This window comes from Cibotium barometz, chromosome 9 (assembly GCF_041138505.1).
Source record: "Cibotium barometz isolate CiBa-2024 chromosome 9, ASM4113850v1, whole genome shotgun sequence".
NCBI lineage: Eukaryota > Viridiplantae > Streptophyta > Polypodiopsida > Cyatheales > Cibotiaceae > Cibotium > Cibotium barometz.
Window position 1 is genome coordinate 24,260,575 of NC_141054.1, and position 18,563 is coordinate 24,279,137.

General features: G+C 43.3%; 1 protein-coding gene across 1 annotated transcript in view; it reads right to left on the reverse strand.

The window, feature by feature from the left end:
* LOC147635354 (uncharacterized) overlaps nucleotides 1–16,377 on the reverse strand; it is a 61,245-nt gene extending 44,868 nt beyond the window's left edge. The window contains exons 1-9 of the mRNA XM_086802598.1: nucleotides 15,896–16,377; nucleotides 15,146–15,439; nucleotides 14,765–14,953; nucleotides 13,308–13,400; nucleotides 13,034–13,216; nucleotides 12,828–12,930; nucleotides 12,547–12,726; nucleotides 11,246–12,465; nucleotides 10,553–11,151 (exon numbers count right to left, since the gene is read on the reverse strand). Of these exons, the coding sequence (XP_086658724.1) occupies nucleotides 10,553–11,151; nucleotides 11,246–12,465; nucleotides 12,547–12,726; nucleotides 12,828–12,930; nucleotides 13,034–13,216; nucleotides 13,308–13,400; nucleotides 14,765–14,953; nucleotides 15,146–15,364 (2,786 nt within the window). The 5' untranslated portion in view covers nucleotides 15,365–15,439; nucleotides 15,896–16,377. The remainder of the gene's footprint in view (nucleotides 1–10,552; nucleotides 11,152–11,245; nucleotides 12,466–12,546; nucleotides 12,727–12,827; nucleotides 12,931–13,033; nucleotides 13,217–13,307; nucleotides 13,401–14,764; nucleotides 14,954–15,145; nucleotides 15,440–15,895) is intronic.
* Between the last annotated feature and the right edge of the window lie 2,186 nt (nucleotides 16,378–18,563).

The following is an 18,563-nucleotide window of genomic DNA, read 5'->3' on the forward strand; positions in this document are numbered from 1 at the left end:
AATTATAGCCATCAAAAGAAATTAAGGAACATGTCCAAAAAGAATGGCTAAACAATGGTAAAAAATCATGAATACATCGTTTAGAATTAATCCAAACATAAATATCCATTAATACGAGATATAATCATATTAAAAATATGCGAATAACCCGCATCTATCTAATGTCAGCACGAGGAAACGTACTTCAACATTAAATAACCCTCGAAAATATTAAATTCTCGAGAAAAAAAAAATATCATGATTTTTTTCTGATTTTTCCAAATTTTACAGGGCCTCAAAATATAATAATTTTGAATTCCACCAAACCTATCTTATGGCATTCCAAACCTATATTTTTTCAGAAAATTTTTAGCAATTAATTTTGCCAAAATATCATTGATATTTTAAAAAATACCAATTTTTAGGATTTCTAAAAATAATTTCAGAATATTCCTAATTTTTTCTGAGAATCCCATCGTTCACGAAATTTCCAATTCCGCCCGACAATTCTCAAATCCAATGAAAATTTTCAATTTTAATGGATTTTTCTAATTTTCTGGGTCATAAAATATAATTTTAAAGGAATTTGAATGATCACGGGTGCCCGAATGGACACACCACATGCCAAACACCAACCCCACATTTTCTCGAAATTTAAAATAACCTTTGTCTAATTTTTCACTAATTTTTAGGAATTTTTTAAAATTTTTAAATTACCCCGAACGCATTTAGAATACGAACGGTCAAAAAATTTCGAAATTCCAACGGTTTTCCCGGAATACGGAAAGCCAAAAGTTTTCGGAAAATGAAAAGACAAAAAAAATCGGAATGTGAAAGGTCAAAGGTTTCCGGAATACGGAAGGTCAAAAGTTTTTCCGGAATTCGGAAAGCCAAAAGGTTTCGGGAAAACGGAAAGCCAAAGGTTTTCCGGAAGATGAAAAGCCAAAAATTTTCAGAGAATTTTTCCCTCAAATCCCAAATTTTTCAGTAATTTCCAGGCTTTTTCCAAGCTTTTTTTTGAAATAAATTCAAAAGCTTTTTTTTTTTGAAATAAAAAACTTATTTTTTTAAAAAAATAAAAAAAATAAAAAATTAAGCTTTAATTAGCTTATAGCCATTTTGATTTTTTCTAAGGGGGGGGGGGCGATTTTTTTCGCCCGGCTGCAGCGCACCCCCTCCCCCCCCCCCCGTCGCCTGCGCGTGGACATGAGATAGATGTGAGAGAGAATCTCTTCTCTCCTCTCCACCCTCTCCACCCTCTCCAATAACTTTCTCTCCAATTCCATCTCTTCTCTCTCTCTGCTAATCAGGATTAACTTAATCCATGATTAAGATTTTTAATTAAACTCATAATCATAATTAGACATTAATTATGATTAATATTTAATTTAAAAAATTCCTTTTTAAGAGAAATTTCACGAAAAAATGAAGGAAATATCAGATTTGAGAGGCGGAGAGGACCCCACGCACACGGGAGAGCAATTTATGCATCAACACGCTGTCCCCTACTGAATTTCAGTAGAAATTGACAGAAATTTGATTGTATTCCCGCGAAAAAAACCCGCAAAAATGTATAAAAATACATTTTTAATCATAAAAATGCTCAAAAAATTCCTAAAAAATTAGGAAGAAATTTCTAAAAATTCTAGAAATTCAGGGAATCCATTCTACAAAAATATCCACCATAAACTCTATGGTATTTTTGTAAAAAATTCCATTAATGCTCGATTTTAACCATAAAAAATAGAGAAAAATAGCATTAACTCACGGAATTTCCCCGCAACGTCGATTCGTCCATTGAATTGTAGTTACACACGTTCCAATCACCAAATCAATGATCCACGTGCAATTCATCAACACAAATCAACAAAAAATAACATTTTATTAGTAAATATTAAAATTTACTAAAAAAAATCAACAATTAAATAGAGATTGCTCTGATACCACTGTTAAAACCCTAAGATCTCTCTAGATAATTGTTATGCATAAACATGCATAAATCAGGCATAAACTCAACCACCCAACCACCCCCGAGCCCAAGGGATGCACACATGAATAATAAATGAAATACATCATACCTCTACCTTGATGTCCCATACCATCAAGAGGTATAACACAATCCAATAGCATGTAGCTAAAGTGTGAAATGGTAGATGAGTAGATATGGATCTCTACACAAGAGACCATAGCATAAGCCTCAAGCTTCCTAGCCTCCCAGCCCCCTTGAGTGTGCCCCATGCCCCTATTATATAGGAGGGCCCTCAAGTGACTCTTGACTTTCCATTCCTCATGTGTGACCCTTGGATGCCTGACCCTAACCTTAACCCTTAAGGTTAGTCCTAACCCATGCTCCACTAGACCTTGTTCCCATGCTCCCACGCTCACAAGTCTAATGTGGGTTAGCCTCCTAGTATATGCACACATAATGTGTATATAACATAGCACACATAATGTACATATAACAAGGGGATAAAACTGCTCTCCCTCCTCTAGAATGAGAACTTCCTAGGTGGCAAGTAACATACTGGAATGTGTATACATCTCTCCAGTGTGACCTGTAGCCTCACCCACATAAAGTGTGTCTTTGTGTCCCTGCGGACTATGGTGGTCATGGGCTGTAGATGTGTCCTGAATAGAACCGCCACTCTGCTGGACCCGTGTACCCCACCACATGTGCATGTCTCCTCTTGGTAGGCGGAAAATAGACAGCACAAGAGAAGGAGAGAGATAGGCGTGTAACTCTTCTCTATACACAAGATCCCGCAATGAAAACTGAATACAACAATGTGGGAGCAATGGGGCCTATTTATATGGCCCCAAACTGTAGTTGGCCAGTGCTAAGATGCGCCGCCAGCCAACGACTAGGTACTTCCAGTCGGCCAGCATAGAAATCACCCATGACCCCTACTGAGCAGGTCGGCCAGCTCCATGTGCAAAAGAGTGCAGTCGACCAGCTCCAGTTGCTCCTGCCAGCATGTGGCAGCCACCCACACCATGGGAAAATGGGGAAAACATACGAGTGAGGAAAAATGAGAAAACACCTATACAGGGCGGGCACACCCACAACAGAGGCCCTGCTGTCTAATAAAGACAGGAGATGACTTCTAACACCCCCTCTCATCTCCTGGCTGTGAAATCAACCCCAGGGAGCTGGAGTGCCGCCTGAGCGTAGCCTGAGGTAGAGACTTCGTGAAGAGGTCCGCCGCATTGTCCTCCATCAATCAATAAAGTAGCAAGATGTCACCAGCCAAGATCTTCTCACGGACAAAGTGATACTGTATCTCTATGTGCTTGGTCCGGGGATGGAAGACCGGGTTCCGAGCAATAGCTATACAACTCTGGTTATCGCACTAGATGACTGTGGGCTCCTTCTGTGGAAACCCAATCTCGCCTAGCAGCCTCCGCAGCCACACAACCTCGCAAGCAGCACCACAAGCAGCCCGGTACTCTGCCTCTGTCGAAGATAAGGCAATAGTTGGCTTCCTCTTACTACTCCAAGAAACCGCTCCTGAGCCGAGGGTAAAACTGTAACCTGAAGTGGATCTCCTCGTGTCTTGATCTCCTCCCCAATCTGAGTCACTCCAACCTTGGAGTCTGACTCCATCCCCTCCTGTGTAAAAGAGTCCTAGATCCTTCGTACTCTACAGATACCGCAAGATCCGCAATCCTCCGTCCCAATGAGATTTCAATGGCGTCTACATAAAAGAGCTCAACAGCCCCACGGAGAAGCTCAAGTCCAATCTGGTGTTCAGCAACCAGATCAATGAACCAACCAACTTCCGATTCTGCGAGGCATCAACTGGCTCACAAGGATCATTAACGGTTAACTTTGTGTTTGGGTCCATCGGCGAAGTAATAGGTTTGCAATTCTCCATCCCAAAGGCCTCAAGCAACTCATGAACATACCGCTGCTAAGAGACAAAAAACCCCCTCTGGGTCTGCCAGATCTCCAATCCCAAAAAGAAGTGGAGTAAGCCTAGGTCGGTCATCTCAAACTCCTTTGACAAGGCAGCCTTCGTCACGCCAATGTGCTCCACATGACCGTCGGTGAGAATGAGATCATCCACATAAAGGATGATAATCGTAACCATGCCGCGTTCCCGAAAGAGATACACGTTGGGATCTGCAACCGATCTCTGAAAACCAGTCCGAGCAAAGAAGGAATCAATCTTCTGATTCCAAGCTCTGGGAGCTTGCTTAAGACCATACAAGGCCTTACGTAACCTGTAAACCATCCCTTTTAATTCTGGAACAACAAAGCCTAGAGGCTGCTCAACATACACCTCCTCCTGCAGGTCACCATTAAGGAACGCAGATTTTACATCGATTTGATACACTAGCCACCTCTAAGAAGAAGCAAGGGCAAGAACGGTCCGAATCGTGGTCATCCGTGCTGTCGGTGCAAAGGTATCCTCGTAGTCGTTGCCTGGCCGCTGAGCATAACCTTTAGCCACAAGTCTGGCTTTGTGTTTGTCCACCGACCCATCTGACGCATATTTGGTCTTAAAGACCCATTTGACACCAATGACTGACCGTTTCGACGGCCTCGGTACCAACTCCCATGTTTTGTTCTTCTCAATGGCATCAAGTTCCACCTGCATGGCTTTCCTCCAAGTATCCTGTGAAAGGGCTTCCTTCACGGAAGTTGTCCCGCATAATACGAGACATCAAAGCATAGTTTACCCGAAGAAGCTCCGCTGTATTGCTTTTGTCGCGACTCTGTGCAATCTTCGAGGGCCGTCCTCTGTGGTCCACTCGGAGGGTAACTCCGTGACATCTGACTCCCGAAAGGTGTCCAACAACCACCTGGGTACTCGAACAGATCGTGGAGCCTCCTGCTGTTGCGGGGGCTCTACTCCAGCTACGGGCTCAACCTCCTGTACTGACTGAGGTGGATCAACTGGAACAATAGTCTGGGAATCATCATCAGACTCTTCTGGATCTCCAAGAAGTGGCGGCTCCTCGACAGTGGATACTGGAACATGCTCATCAAAAACCACATCCCGGCTGACAACGATCTCATTCCTATCTGGATCATACAATCTATATCCCTTGGAAAGAAAGAGAATTATACCCCACAAATATAAGCTTGCGGGATTTGGAGTCAAGCTTCCCCCTCTGCTTCTTCGGAATATGTACATACGCATCACTCCCAAAAACACGAAAGTGCGAGACATCAGGTTTCCTGCCAAAGTATGTCTCAAACGGAGTCATATTAGGTACTGAAGTCGTTGGAGACCGGTTGAGGGTATGGACAGCCGTTGCCACAGCCTCTCCCCAAAGTGGACAAGGAAGATCACAATGCTCCAGCATGGTCCTCGCCATCTCCACCACAGTCCTATTTTTGCGTTCTACAACTCCATTCTCTGAAGGCGATCCTGTATTGGCCAGTTCCCTCTTGATGCCATGATCTGCACAAAATCTGAGATACATTCGAGGAGAATTCACCCCCTTTGTCACCCCTGAGAGTCTTTACCTGCAATCTAGACTCTTTTTCCGCCATCACGTGCCAATCCTTGAACCGTGCAAAAGCTTGGTCCTTCTGTGAAAGAAAGTAGACCCACGTGAATCTGGTACAATCATCAACAAGCAACATAAAATAGAGAGATCCTCCCACTGATGGTGTCTGCTGAGGTCCACACAAGTCAGTGTGAATCAACTCCAATGGTTTTGAAGCCCGCTTGGAAGCTTGCTTCGGAAAGGATTCCCTGTGCTGCTTACCACGTATGCAAGAACTGCAACGTCCTTGCCTGCTACCAACATCTGGCAAGCCAACCACCATCTGGTCCCAGAAAGCTCGCCGCAGTGCATCCACATTTAAGTGGCCAAAACGAAAGTGCCACAGATCTCCGACCTGAGAACCTGTCACTAAGGAGAGTGCAGAGAGCTTGTAGATACCATTCTCCACACCGCCTTCCCAAACAACCTGGCCAGTCTCACGGTCCCGTAGAGCAACTGAATGCTCCTCAAATTCCACCCGAAAGCCAATCTTGCATACTTCATGCACTGACAGAAGATGAAAACCAAGAGCAGGGACATAAAGAACACGGGAGGCATGCTTGCCCCCCTTGCCATCGGGAATAATCTCCATCCGGCCCTCACTGTGTATCGTAATGGTGGAGTTGGGCATAAAATTTGTCCTTAAACTCTTTCCAAGTGCAAATGGGGTCTTTGGTGGTCTTTTCAGTGATCCACCAACGGGCAGCTGTCCCCTTCAAGAACATGCTTGCATGACGAATTTTGGACTTCTCAGTGAAATCCTCATCATTAAAAGCAATATCAAACTATGCCACAAAAGCTAGCACCTTAGAGGCATCATACTCTCCATGAAAGGTCACAAATTTCACGGACTTGTCCCCTGCCTTGAACTCCTTGAGCTTCTTGGGATGTGGTACATGTTCTTCTCTTTTTCTCTTCCCCTTATCCAAGGGGGCAGCTCTCTCTGCATGAGCTTCATGGACAATGATAGGTGTTCTACTAGCCAAAGTGACATGGGTCTTTGATTCTAGTGGCCCCACTGCATGTGACCTCGCTGAAAGATGCCTTGTCTCGCTACGAGACAACTCAATAGGCAAGGTCTTTTGGCTTGCATGCCGACCACTGTCCCCATGATGTACATACCTAGAATCCAAATGGCCTTGAGCATGCATAAATCTGTTTCCTCCTGTGCCATGAGGAGTGGATGCATGGCGAGAGGTGACTGATACTTCTTCTTTATGCAAATATGATCTCAACCTTTGAGAGGCTGGGTCTCCATGCTGCAAACGGGGTGGATTCTTGAACATAAGCTGTCCATCCTCTCCCTCTTTAAGGTCACCCTTGCGGATAAGATAAGAGAGTGCCAGCTCCCTTGGCTTCTTGCCCACTTCTCGAGCCATAGACTCAAAAGTCATGTCCACCATAGCATTAGCTTTCTTGGCTTCTATGACACTTTGTACCATGGGGGTCCTCATGCAAGAATTTCAGCTCTTGCTCTTTTGCCTACAAGAGCCTCTTCATGTGCTCGAACTCAACCCTCAATGCATTGGGCTCTTCCTCGTGCATGGGTTCTTTACCACGTGATGGCTGTCCCATGTATGCACTGTCATAGACTCTCTCAAGAGGCTTATGCCTTCCATGCAATGCATCGGAATCCCGTGAAGCACTTGATTGGCCCCTCGAATTCGGCACTTCCAATGGGTTGCCATGGCTGTTCATTGAATTAAGTGTTCGTACTTGCTTCCGATCTCAAAACTCCGTGTCTTCTCTTGAGAAAGAGAGACGACCGGGCTCTGATACCAATGTGACCGCTCCCTACAGGAGGCCTACAAATCGGAAGACAATATACACATATTTAGAACACTTAACTTAACTGTTATTAAACAATGAAAACAACATTAGCAACACAAATACTGAAAATACTGAAAATACAAATGACACCAGCACTGGGGCCAGAAAGGGCCGGCCCCCCCCTCTACTTTTTGTATTTCTTGGAGTATTTATATTTGTACAAGTGTCACAAGCCTGACTGGCCAGATTTCTCCACAAGGGAGTGAAAACAACCAAATAAAACTGGTTCAAGTCGATGAAGAGGTGTTGGTCAGAGTAGCCCCAAATCACAGGCTCATTCCCTCCTTCACTGGGTGGACACCTGCCTTTCACTGGTCTTTCGGGACCGTGCACCAACAGGCACGCCCGTACTAACGCAGGCCAAGGAGAACACCGCGGAGGGAACGTGGCCTGGTTCTCCCCAATGAGCTTTGCTCCCAAATTCCCTGGTGAGTCTAACCTTCACTGGCTCTCAGCAGCTCTGAGAGCGCGGTTAACAACACCACACAAGGAAATATACTGACCACACCAGGAAGAACATTCCTAAGCATGGTCAGCATATACATGCTTTTCCCCTGCACTACACAACTTAAAGCATTCTCTGAATTTAAATTTGCAAATTTCAGATTTATTCAAATGAGAAAAGTATGAGAGCACCTAGTACGGTGAGTACCATCCAGATACAACCGATACAATTTGTAGCAGGTACAATCCAGCACATCAAGAACTTCACATGTGTGCAGGTGCAACAGATACTGTTTGTACAGCTGGTACAATGAATTCAGCAGGCAGGTACAGTCAGGTACAACGGGTACATATGGGTAGCCAGCAAGTACACGTGGGCAGCCAGTAGATACAACACGTACACAAGTAGGTACAGGCGTGGGCAGCCCTGCAGGCGGGTACAGCAACAAGTTCAAGCATGGACAGCAGGCGGGTATAGCCAGCAGCAAGGAGGCGATGGAGAAAGAGGCGATGCAGAGAGAAAATCCACCAACCCACCACACATGGGAAATTTTCCAATAATGTTTCATGCAAAAGCCTTATCAAAGGTTATAAAACCTTAATACATAATTAACACTTACGGGCACCATCCAAAAGAAAATGTCCAGCCCCTTTTTAAATGTGTGTGAACACAATAGTTTATGGATTTTACATTTTAAAAGGGCCAAAATAGTAATACTTACCACCTATTCACACACCACACCACCAAGTCAGCAAACAGCATTCCCGTCCCTTGTGACTATGCTAGGCGTGTTTACTAGGATTGATATTCTCTTGGCAGTCCATGGCACGGATGACGGTTGTGACTTGCTCACTTTTTCTATTGGTCCCGACTCCCCATGGCAGATTAGAGAGATCAAAGCCCTCTTTGGAGGATTTCAGTGGTTGCACCTTACAGAGGGCGAGGGTGATTGGATTTCAGGCTCATGAGTGGCACATAGACTCCCCACCGACCAAGGTGGCCAGGGAGAGACTGACGGTTATGGATTTGGGAGAGCCGGCCCCTCACACACCTCTAGAGAGACCTAGGGGAGTGGACTTGGCGTGATCCTGCAGATCGGGAGAAGACTCTAGATACCCCCTTCTTCGCATATACAGCGCGGCTAGGCCGCAGGATTCATATGCCAAAGGTTGATGGCACCCCAGTAGCAGCACCACATTGGCATCACAGGGCCTCTCACAGTGTTTTCTCTCAGATTTCTGGAAGAGGCTCTTGGACAATTTTCGGCCTCAAAAGATCACCCTCTTTCTTTGGCTAACGGCACACAGGAGCTTGGCGGTTGGCACGCGGTTGGCGATTGGTGGTCGACCAGCAGCTTATCCGAGGTGCAGCCACCCTCAAGAGTCTCAGCGACATTGTCTTTGGGATTGCCCAAAGGCTCAGCAGGTTTGGCCTACGGATCCTCCACATCTTCATGATGGACAAGACCTCGACCCCTATCATTACATGGGGCACTGTCACTTGGGCCACAGAGGCTAAGGTTGCCAGGGCTTTTGAGGAGGAAGGTGGGGGGCTAGCCCTTCAGGTCTCTCACCTTCATATTTCAGCAGTACCAATCCTAGTCCCATCTACTCATCACTAGAGACCGGACTCATGCCAGAGATAGGAGATTTGCAGTAGCATTGCAGGCTAGCATATATGGAGAGCTAGATGCAGCAAAGCCATCGAGGGTACCCACACTCCGCCTGCGGAGTCCATCAGGAGCATTTGGCTCCACATCATCCATACCCTCCACGGTTAGTGGGGGAAGTTGTAGGGTGGCTTTGACCGCATGCGGAAGTGGCGGGAAGCTTTCTCGAGGCTCTAGCAGCCTGGCCCTTTTCTCACCGATAGAGATGGTGATCCCACTTGGCATTACAAACCACCTATGTGGTTATTCCCCCCTCCCTCCTGTTGTATGAAACAGCCTTCTCCACATAGAGCGGCCAGCCAGAGGGGAAGTGCATCTTTCTCCACCCTTTTGATTATTTGATCCCCGCCTCGTGCATGGAGGCGAGTTTGTATCTAGCCCTTCGTGGTTGTACTTAGCCCTTCATGGCTGTTTTTTATTAACTATTAGAAGGATTTTTTTCCCAGAAAAAAGAACAATTTCCATATCTTGTGTATCTTCCTGGCATATCAGCATGTCCATGATAACTTTCAGCCCGTCTTTTGCCCATCCACCTAGCGGGTGCTTCTCTGGCTTCTCCGAGCTTGCAAGCACATGTTTCTCCATCCTGTCAATGATTGCATTCAGTTCTGAATGCAGGGCCTCCCATTTCCGGGATCTCTTCATCTTGGTGCAAACGAAAGAGAGAGATGACAAAGCTCGATGATGATTTGATTGATGTGTTGAACCTTCACCAAGTACATGCTTTTTGTAGTTGAAGCCTTATCTTTTGACCCATAGAAATCACACACACGCACTGACATAGGGGGGTGTTCACACCTACTGAGCCCCGAATATCCCAACAATTTTAAACATAAAACACTAGACCCAACCCCAACTTTTGGTTCACACAGGAAGTAATAGGTTTCACACTAAAACTAGAAAGTCTAAGCTAGTACAGGAACTCAAAGTATAAACGATATAAACGACCAAAGTATAAATGAGCCCAAGTAGTGAGTTATGCAACCAATAAGGATTAATTCAACAGAGCATGCTATAGAAGCACTTATTTTCCTTCATTAGGACTCAACTATAATACAGAGACCAAGTAATACAAAAGACGAAAACATGACTATAATGCCTGAAAAAAGAATGAAGCATGTTTCTCTTACCTTTTTTGCTGCTGATCAACATGATGTCCCACTTTTGAGACACTGGGTTCTGAAGAGTCGCCACCACGAGGAGAGTGATGCTGAGTTTGGAGCACAAATCCAACACTATCTTTGTTAGCAGAGACATCTTGTAGACCTTCAGCCAAAAACCCTGGACCAAATGATCCAAACTCCAGCTTTTCTATTGGTAAATCTTTGCTGTTGCCAGAAGGTAGCACCGTGGCAGCAGCAGAGGACCTGGGTGACCAATCAATCATGTTGATCCTTGGGTCACCAGAGACCCCAATATCCACATGCCTTTGAAATGGATGGACAAAATTATCTACACTGTTGGCGGTCGGGCTATGCAATGCATTTCCAAGGACTGCCTCTTCTGTTGACAAGTCCCAGTCTTGTTCTCCTGCCTTTATATTCAGACTTTCTCTGGTTCTCAATTTATTTGATTCATCACGCTTTTTTGGCATATGCAACCTTGTTCTAAAAGCTGGGGCTCCATTGTGACTGGTCAACAAACCAAAAGAATCTATGCCTTTAATCGCTCTTCGTGGACCTTTGATACCATTTGTCAACAAACGCTTGTCCCTCTCAAAATTTAGTTTCTACAAGCAACCAAAACATGCTTTCAGACAATTTACTGGCATCCAAGACAAGCCACTGAGACCCAAAAAAAATTTACCAAGAGACCATTTATACCATAGTGGGAAAGAAAGTCCCCGTTCCTTTTTGGTGCTTTGGGAATCCTTCTGCAAGTATACTGTTTGGCACAGCACATCTATCTTGAGGACTACCACCATGAGGTGACACAGGAGGAACTCCATTTCTGCCACTAGTACTCCGTGCAAAATGTTCGGGGTTCATTGCCGCAGGTCTCCCGGGACCCTCCCAAGCAGAGCCTCGTTGGAAATGTTTGGGATGGAAAATATTGAAGGCATAGGGGGTGTTTCCATGCATGTGAGAGTTCTGGTAGAAACGTCCAGCTTCCAAATTCTGCAAGTGAGTTGTGTAATCCCCCTCTAGGATGTCAGCATCTGTATCTCTAACTTCAGAGGTCTGCAATCGACTTGTAAGATTGCTTCCAAAAGTATCAGCTTGCATCTCATCATTTTGAGCCTCTTCTTGAGTCATTTGATCTTTACAGGGAGTGCCCTGTCCCGCTTTGCAACCTCCAACTTCAGAAGAATGCACTGCTGCCACACTCAGGGTAACAATAGGGCTGCTGCTTAGACCTTCCTCAGACGGAGTTTTGGTCTTCAAATTGTTCAAAGAACCATGATCACAATGGATGTTCTCATAGCTCACAAGGTCTTCTGCATATGCAGAAGGGCTCCTGGGCATGAGGTCATTAACGAGTGTCTCTGAAAACACATCCGAATCAGCAATCTTTTTCTCATTCGTGCCAATATCAAAATCCTCACTATTCGCTCTCGTGCTTGGCACATTTTTCTCATCAGACAAGCAAACCCGCAAATCTCCATCACAAACACAATTACAAGCTATGTCATCGTCGTTGTCTAATAACATGCCCGCAGTACATAGCTTTGCACCTGCACTGCATGGGTTTTTAGCATGCACCTGCAAGTGAATACTACCATCATTATCATGAGATGGTTTTTCCAAGCATGCTCCATTAGTCCGATCAGCGTGCTCTTGTTCGGAAGTAGTCAGATCCATAATCTCTGATACCGAGGTCAAATTTGAAGTGGCAACTTTGCTTCTTGATTTGTCATTCCACAGAGAGACATTGATCTGAAAATCTAGAACACTGGCATCTGGACGACGGCCCTGGCAAGGCCTTTGTGTGTTTCGGAAAAATGTGGCCAGACTCTCAGGAAAATTCTCTTTTGGGCTCTGCAGTAGCTTCTCCAGCTGTGCCGCCCCTAATGTAAAGGCGCTATGTATTCTGGAAAAATTACCTACAGAGCCACGGTACAAGGTAGGTCAATCAATTGATTGTGAGGTGGAATCTCACTTTGATCCTGTGAAACCATGCTTACCTTTGTTCACACTCCGTCCAAGATTATTGAAGGGCCGCAAAGGGTCCACCAAATTCATGAACTTCTGACTGAATGTTTTACCTTGGGTACCTTCCAAACGTGTACCATATTTTTCTCTACATGCATTTAAATACCCCTCACTGAGCAAAAAGTTGCCACTAGGATTTTGAGGCGGTTCCGCTGCCAAAAGCAGACCATTGAGTTAGTCCAAGTCCACCAACTAGATCCTAGAATGCTTACGTGGCAAAGCATCCTTATTGACACAATGAATGCATACATACCTGCCATGGTGTGTAAGGAAACAAGAGGAATTGGACCCCAAAGGCTAAGGCAATACTGGTTCCAATCAAACTTGCTGAAAAACTGAAGGAACCGGAAAAGAACCTATGTATACCATTCAAGCCAAACAACCACCACTAACAGTTGAAAATGTGCTCACGACAACTTGCAGAACTCATAGGGTTGTACATGTCAATCAAATATGTACCTCCAAAGGACCCCGTAGTGAATGGTGAAAAACATGGAATACATACAAAACCAGGACCTCCAATGCATATGTAGAGAGAAGACCATGATGTGCTCCTAAAATCCGGCTTTCATAAAAGCACCAAGCTTTTACAAGAATAATACTTCTCTTGAACAGATGATCTCTACCTATTAATCTGTCAACCTTGTAAAATGCATAGCATAGCATATTAGAAACACTTTTCAAAAAAAAAAAGAAGCTACTACAAAGCATGTAGAAATGTGTGCTCTCTTACCCCTTCCAAGAAGCAAAGGGTGCTCAATCCACCTAATTGATTGAAAGATATGTCTACAATGATGTTTTCCACTAAGCATTTGACAACCGGAACCTGCATGCCAGCTTAACATTAGATGTAGAGACTATTCATTTTCCAAATCAAGCTCCATCAATATCACAATGGGAGTGCATGCCCCAAAACTTGTTCCATGGCTCATATAGTGTATGTAAAGCCAATTGAGCATCACATGTGAAATAAAACATTTCTAGCTGCAGCTCACGCATATCTAGTCTAGCCCAAAGAACTAGATCACCCTGTCTATGGACCACCATAACCCATGCTATGATCGATACACTGCCCGAACTCATGAGATAGAATAAAAGACCACCATTCCTGACTCCTTAGAAGGGCACAATAAATATATTGCAAACAAAACTAAAGAGATGAAATCTCGGACTCCTTACCTAAGAAGGACAAGTACGTGAGTATACTGCAAAAGAAACTAAGAAGAGAAGAAGGCTTTCACCAGTCAGTAAGTGGGAGTACACAAGAAGAAATACTTTCTTCATTAGATCGTGTACGGGAGAGACTTTATGAGCAACGTGCCATATGAACCACCTGAAGTATAAACATGGTCCCAAGTAACTCCTAACTTCATAAACTGGGTGTAAATAAATCATTAGATCATAAGAATCATCGTTTTCTTCATTAGGAGACTGTACAACCAATGTGCCATATGAACCACCTGTAGTAAAAACATGGTCCCAAGTAACTCCCAACTTCATAAACTGGGTGTAAATAAGTCTTCAATCACTTAAAGCTATGTGAATTCCCTCCTCAAACATAATGTTGCCCCAGTCATGGGCATTTTGTGTTTCCTAAATGAGCAACCTGCAATTGTGTGCGTGTGTGCGTGTGTGCATGTGAGAGAGAGAGAGAGAGAGATCCATCGGTTCAAGGTGGCCCATGCAATGATGAACCCAAATGGTACCACCAGAAGCTCTTAAAGACCAAAGATAATCGGAAATACAATCATAGGGATGCTTTCATACACCATCATATCCTAAGTTAACAGCTATCCTGTGTGTACATGAAGCTATGATATTTGTCCGATTGCATACACACTTTCGAAGCTCTGATACCACTGTACCTGGTTTGTCTCACAAAAGCTTACTTAAACACTTCACACAAGCTGCGACCTAAGGGCCATCTGTAAACTTAAGCCAATATTACAGCAGATGATAATACTCCATACACCAAATAAACCCCATTAGCTGAATGATCAAAGCTCCAAATAAAGCAGGACATTTTGAAGTACAAAACATGTTCTTCGTCTCCTTGAGTAATTCTAAATGTGCCAAGCGCCCAAAATCATAACAAACACAAGCTCTTCAAATAGTAGGCAAAATGGAATGCTAAGAGTAGCCAGGCTTCTTCTGCTTGCTATGCTTGATACAAAGACAAGTTTTTCATACCTCAGCATAGATGCATTTCACTTCCTTGACATGAAACTCCGAATTGTGACTATGCTCTTCATGTTCAAGAATGGCAGATACATCTTTAGCCCAAGTGTCATTGAATCGGTGAAGCTCACTTATAGCCGTAAGGTCTATGTCACCATCAGGAAGGTATGTTTTCAATGGCACGGAACCAAATGAGAAAACCTAAAATAAGCAGTTAACATTGAGATCATAAAAGTTGTTCAATCTTAAACTGTATAGTGGATTAACATAGCTATGTCAAATATAGACACCTAACAAACAGGTGCAAAGAGGTATGACATGTGGCAAGGGGAAAGAAGGGATGACTAAGTACACTTTCTCTTGAATCAGAGCTGGAAAAAAGTGTTTCTCAACCTTGCAGTTAAATTCTCTTTCGATCAGCCGCTCTACATAGTCAATGACAGCCCTCCTGCGTTCTTCGGATAACCAAGAGGGCTGAATTTGACCTAAAAGCTCTGCAGTTTTCTGCTCAGCCTCCACCCATATCTCATCGTACTCTGAGGAACTGAAAAAGGAAACAGACTGATGACCCTCCGGGAGCGGCAAGAGGCCGTTAAGCACATAATGGCCCATGCAAGCCAACTTTCTATGCCTCTTTGATGTCAAAGTTGCTGTGAAATTTCATGTGCTGGTCGGCAAGCCACGCTTCTATAAACATGCACACAATCATGAGGAAAAATAGAAAACATCAAGTCAGACATCAAAAGTAAGGCAATTTGAAAAGCAGGAAGCTTGAGATAAAAAGATGGGCAGTGTTCATATAATCATTTTTCCGAAAGGTAACATAAACCTTGCTTCATACATCAGAAATTTGCATATTATAGACCTACTGTGTCTTTAATTGTAAAATGACAATTAATGGTCCATTGCCAATAATAGGCACCCAAAAGCTACTGCGAGCAGATATGAAAGATATGATTAGGTGTGTGTGTGGTGCGAGGAGGGGGAAGTACATGAAAGTATATATATGTTGCAACATGTAAGCACCCAAATAAATTGCAAGCATTGCTCTCACTGCGTTTAGATGGACAGGCAAATTGTCGCCCTGAAAGCATAATCAAAAACCTCCACGCCTAACTCATAGATTTCAAGGCGAAGATTTACCTGTGATTAACGCCTTAACTAAGCCTAATCCAGGGTTGAGATGCGGCGATGAGACCAGAAACCCGCGATGGATCATTTATTTGAGGTAATCAAGCACTTTTCAGCAGCCCAAAGAGACCAATTAAGCTCAAGCAAGGCCTTGGGCATTTTCTGATGAAAGTCTTTGCGTCGGCGAGAGGATGATGGGTTCTTCTTTCTGCGTTTTGAGCAAGAATGCAGAGTCTCAATCGACGCAGAAACGCACTAAAGAGGAATTGGATTCGCAGTATGGAAGCGCTTCTCTGCCGCTTGTTTTTTATTGCACAACAGAAGTGAGAAACTCCAACCTATTTAAGTGGAAGCGTCGATTATATAGTGTGTAGGGTGCTACCCACACATGAATAGAGGGAGAGAGAAGAAAAGAAAAGAAAGATATATATTAAGAAGCGTCTACCAACAGAAAAAGAATTTTATAAGTCATCGAAGAGCGAGTGTGCGCGCGCGTGTGTATATATGTACATGTAGATATATGTGTGTGTATGTATATATCATTTACCTCTACAAATGTGGGCACTCTCGTTCACCGCCCAAGGTCGACTCCCCACCTCATTTGAGCTCCCTCATCATCCTCCTAACTTTTGATGCATCTTTTGATCTTAGATATAGATTAGATGAGATTGGATGAGCCTAATGGCAAGATCTCACTTTGAGATGGGTGAGATAAGTTTACCTGATCGTACCGTACGGTTTGATGGAAAACATACATCTTTTCTACCGACCTTAGATGATGGGGCCTACATATGTAAGTCATGTAATTTCAGCTTTATCTTATTATTCTCGGAAGATGTAAATTTGTAAAGATGACAAGATGTGATGTACCTTTATTTACATATTTATATATATGTATATGTGTGTGTATATATATATATCGTTTCCCAAAAAAAGTCTTTTAATAGCATGCCCAAGGCACGGGACTATCTAAAAAAATATAAGCTCGAAATGAAATGAGATGAGTCTTTTAACATCATACCCAATCTCAAAACCTAAGTTAGAGATGAAATGAGATGAGTCTTTGATGTCATAGCCATTTGTAGTCCATATGAAGGCACACACCCAAGTCTCAAACTCAAGATAGCACAATAAGAACTTCAATGCATAAGCTATTACGCTAGGGTGCACTCACACACACACACACACACACACACACACACACACACACACACTAGAAGATGGATTCTTTCAATGTGATAGTCAAGCCATTGCTCCATACTACATAACTAAAGTGCAAGAAATTTTGAAATGCCAAAAAGAGAGAGAGAGAGAGAGAGAGAGAGAGAGAGAGAGAGAGAGAGATCCATACAATAACTTTACATGAGTAGAAAGCAAGCTTATGTGGGGAGAAACCAATTGTGTGTAAAGCACAAGGACAGTGTGTGTGTGTGTGTGTGTGTGTGTGTGTGTGAGAGAGAGAGAGAGAGAGAGCTTCATATGATTACTTAACATAAATAGAAATAAAGGTTATGAGGGATGTATCTTTCAAATGTGTTTACCACGAGCCGAGAGAGAGAGAGAGAGAGAGAGAGTTAGCTTCATATGATTGCTTTACATAAATAGAAATAAAGGTTACGAGGGATGTATCTTTCAAATGTGTTTACCACAAGCCGAGAGAGAGAGAGAGAGAGAGAGAGAGAGAGAGAGAGAGTGAGAGAGAGAGAGAGAGCTAGCTTCATATGATTACTTTACATAAATAGAAATGAAGGTTACGAGGGATATATCTTTCAAATGTGTTTACCACAAGCCTAGAGAGAGAGAGAGAGAGAGAGAGAGAGAGAGAGAGAGAGAGAGAGAAGCTTCAGACAGTAACTTTACACGAGTAGAAATAAAGCTTATGAGGGATAAACATTTCAATAGATGCTTAAAGGGATTTAAACTCCTTGAGTTATTCAATAGAACCTTAAAGGGGTCTAAACTCTTCACAATTTTCAAAATGCCCACTTATCATCACACTCATCATCCATTGATGTCCTTACCATATATTTTACTTCTTTGCATCATCTTATTACATGCATTACAATCTGTACTATCAATAAACCGTAATAGTTATGATAATAGTTGTACATCGTTGACATGGTCCATATCATCATATGGACCATGTCAACGATGGTCCATATCATCATATGATTCATCATCCATGTGGTTACTTTCACCTATTTAATGCATTGATAAAAGCAAGTTGCAACACTAAGTCAATATAGAATTATTGTCATGACTCATCACACCACACTTGCCATATGGTTCATCATTAATAGAAATCATTTTATCCACGTATTGCATAAATGCCAACAAATAGAATAACAAACCACCACAACAACCTCTTAATGTGTCGTGGTTTACCCTCTGAGCCAATAAGAGTGCACGTACCTACCCTTGTCTTCATCCAACAACATACATGACATTCTTTGTTAAAGCACATACACAACTTCATTAACTTCATGAGACCCAAGGTAACTAGCAATATCATTCCTCCACCTCTTACACACCGTGGCCATGCTGGCCAACTTAAAGCACATACACACCTTCATCAACTTCATGAGATCCAAGGTAACTAGCAATATCATTCCTCTACCTCTTCCACATTCTGGCTATGCGAGCTTAAAGTTTCATGTTCATAGAATTTCTATGTTACTTT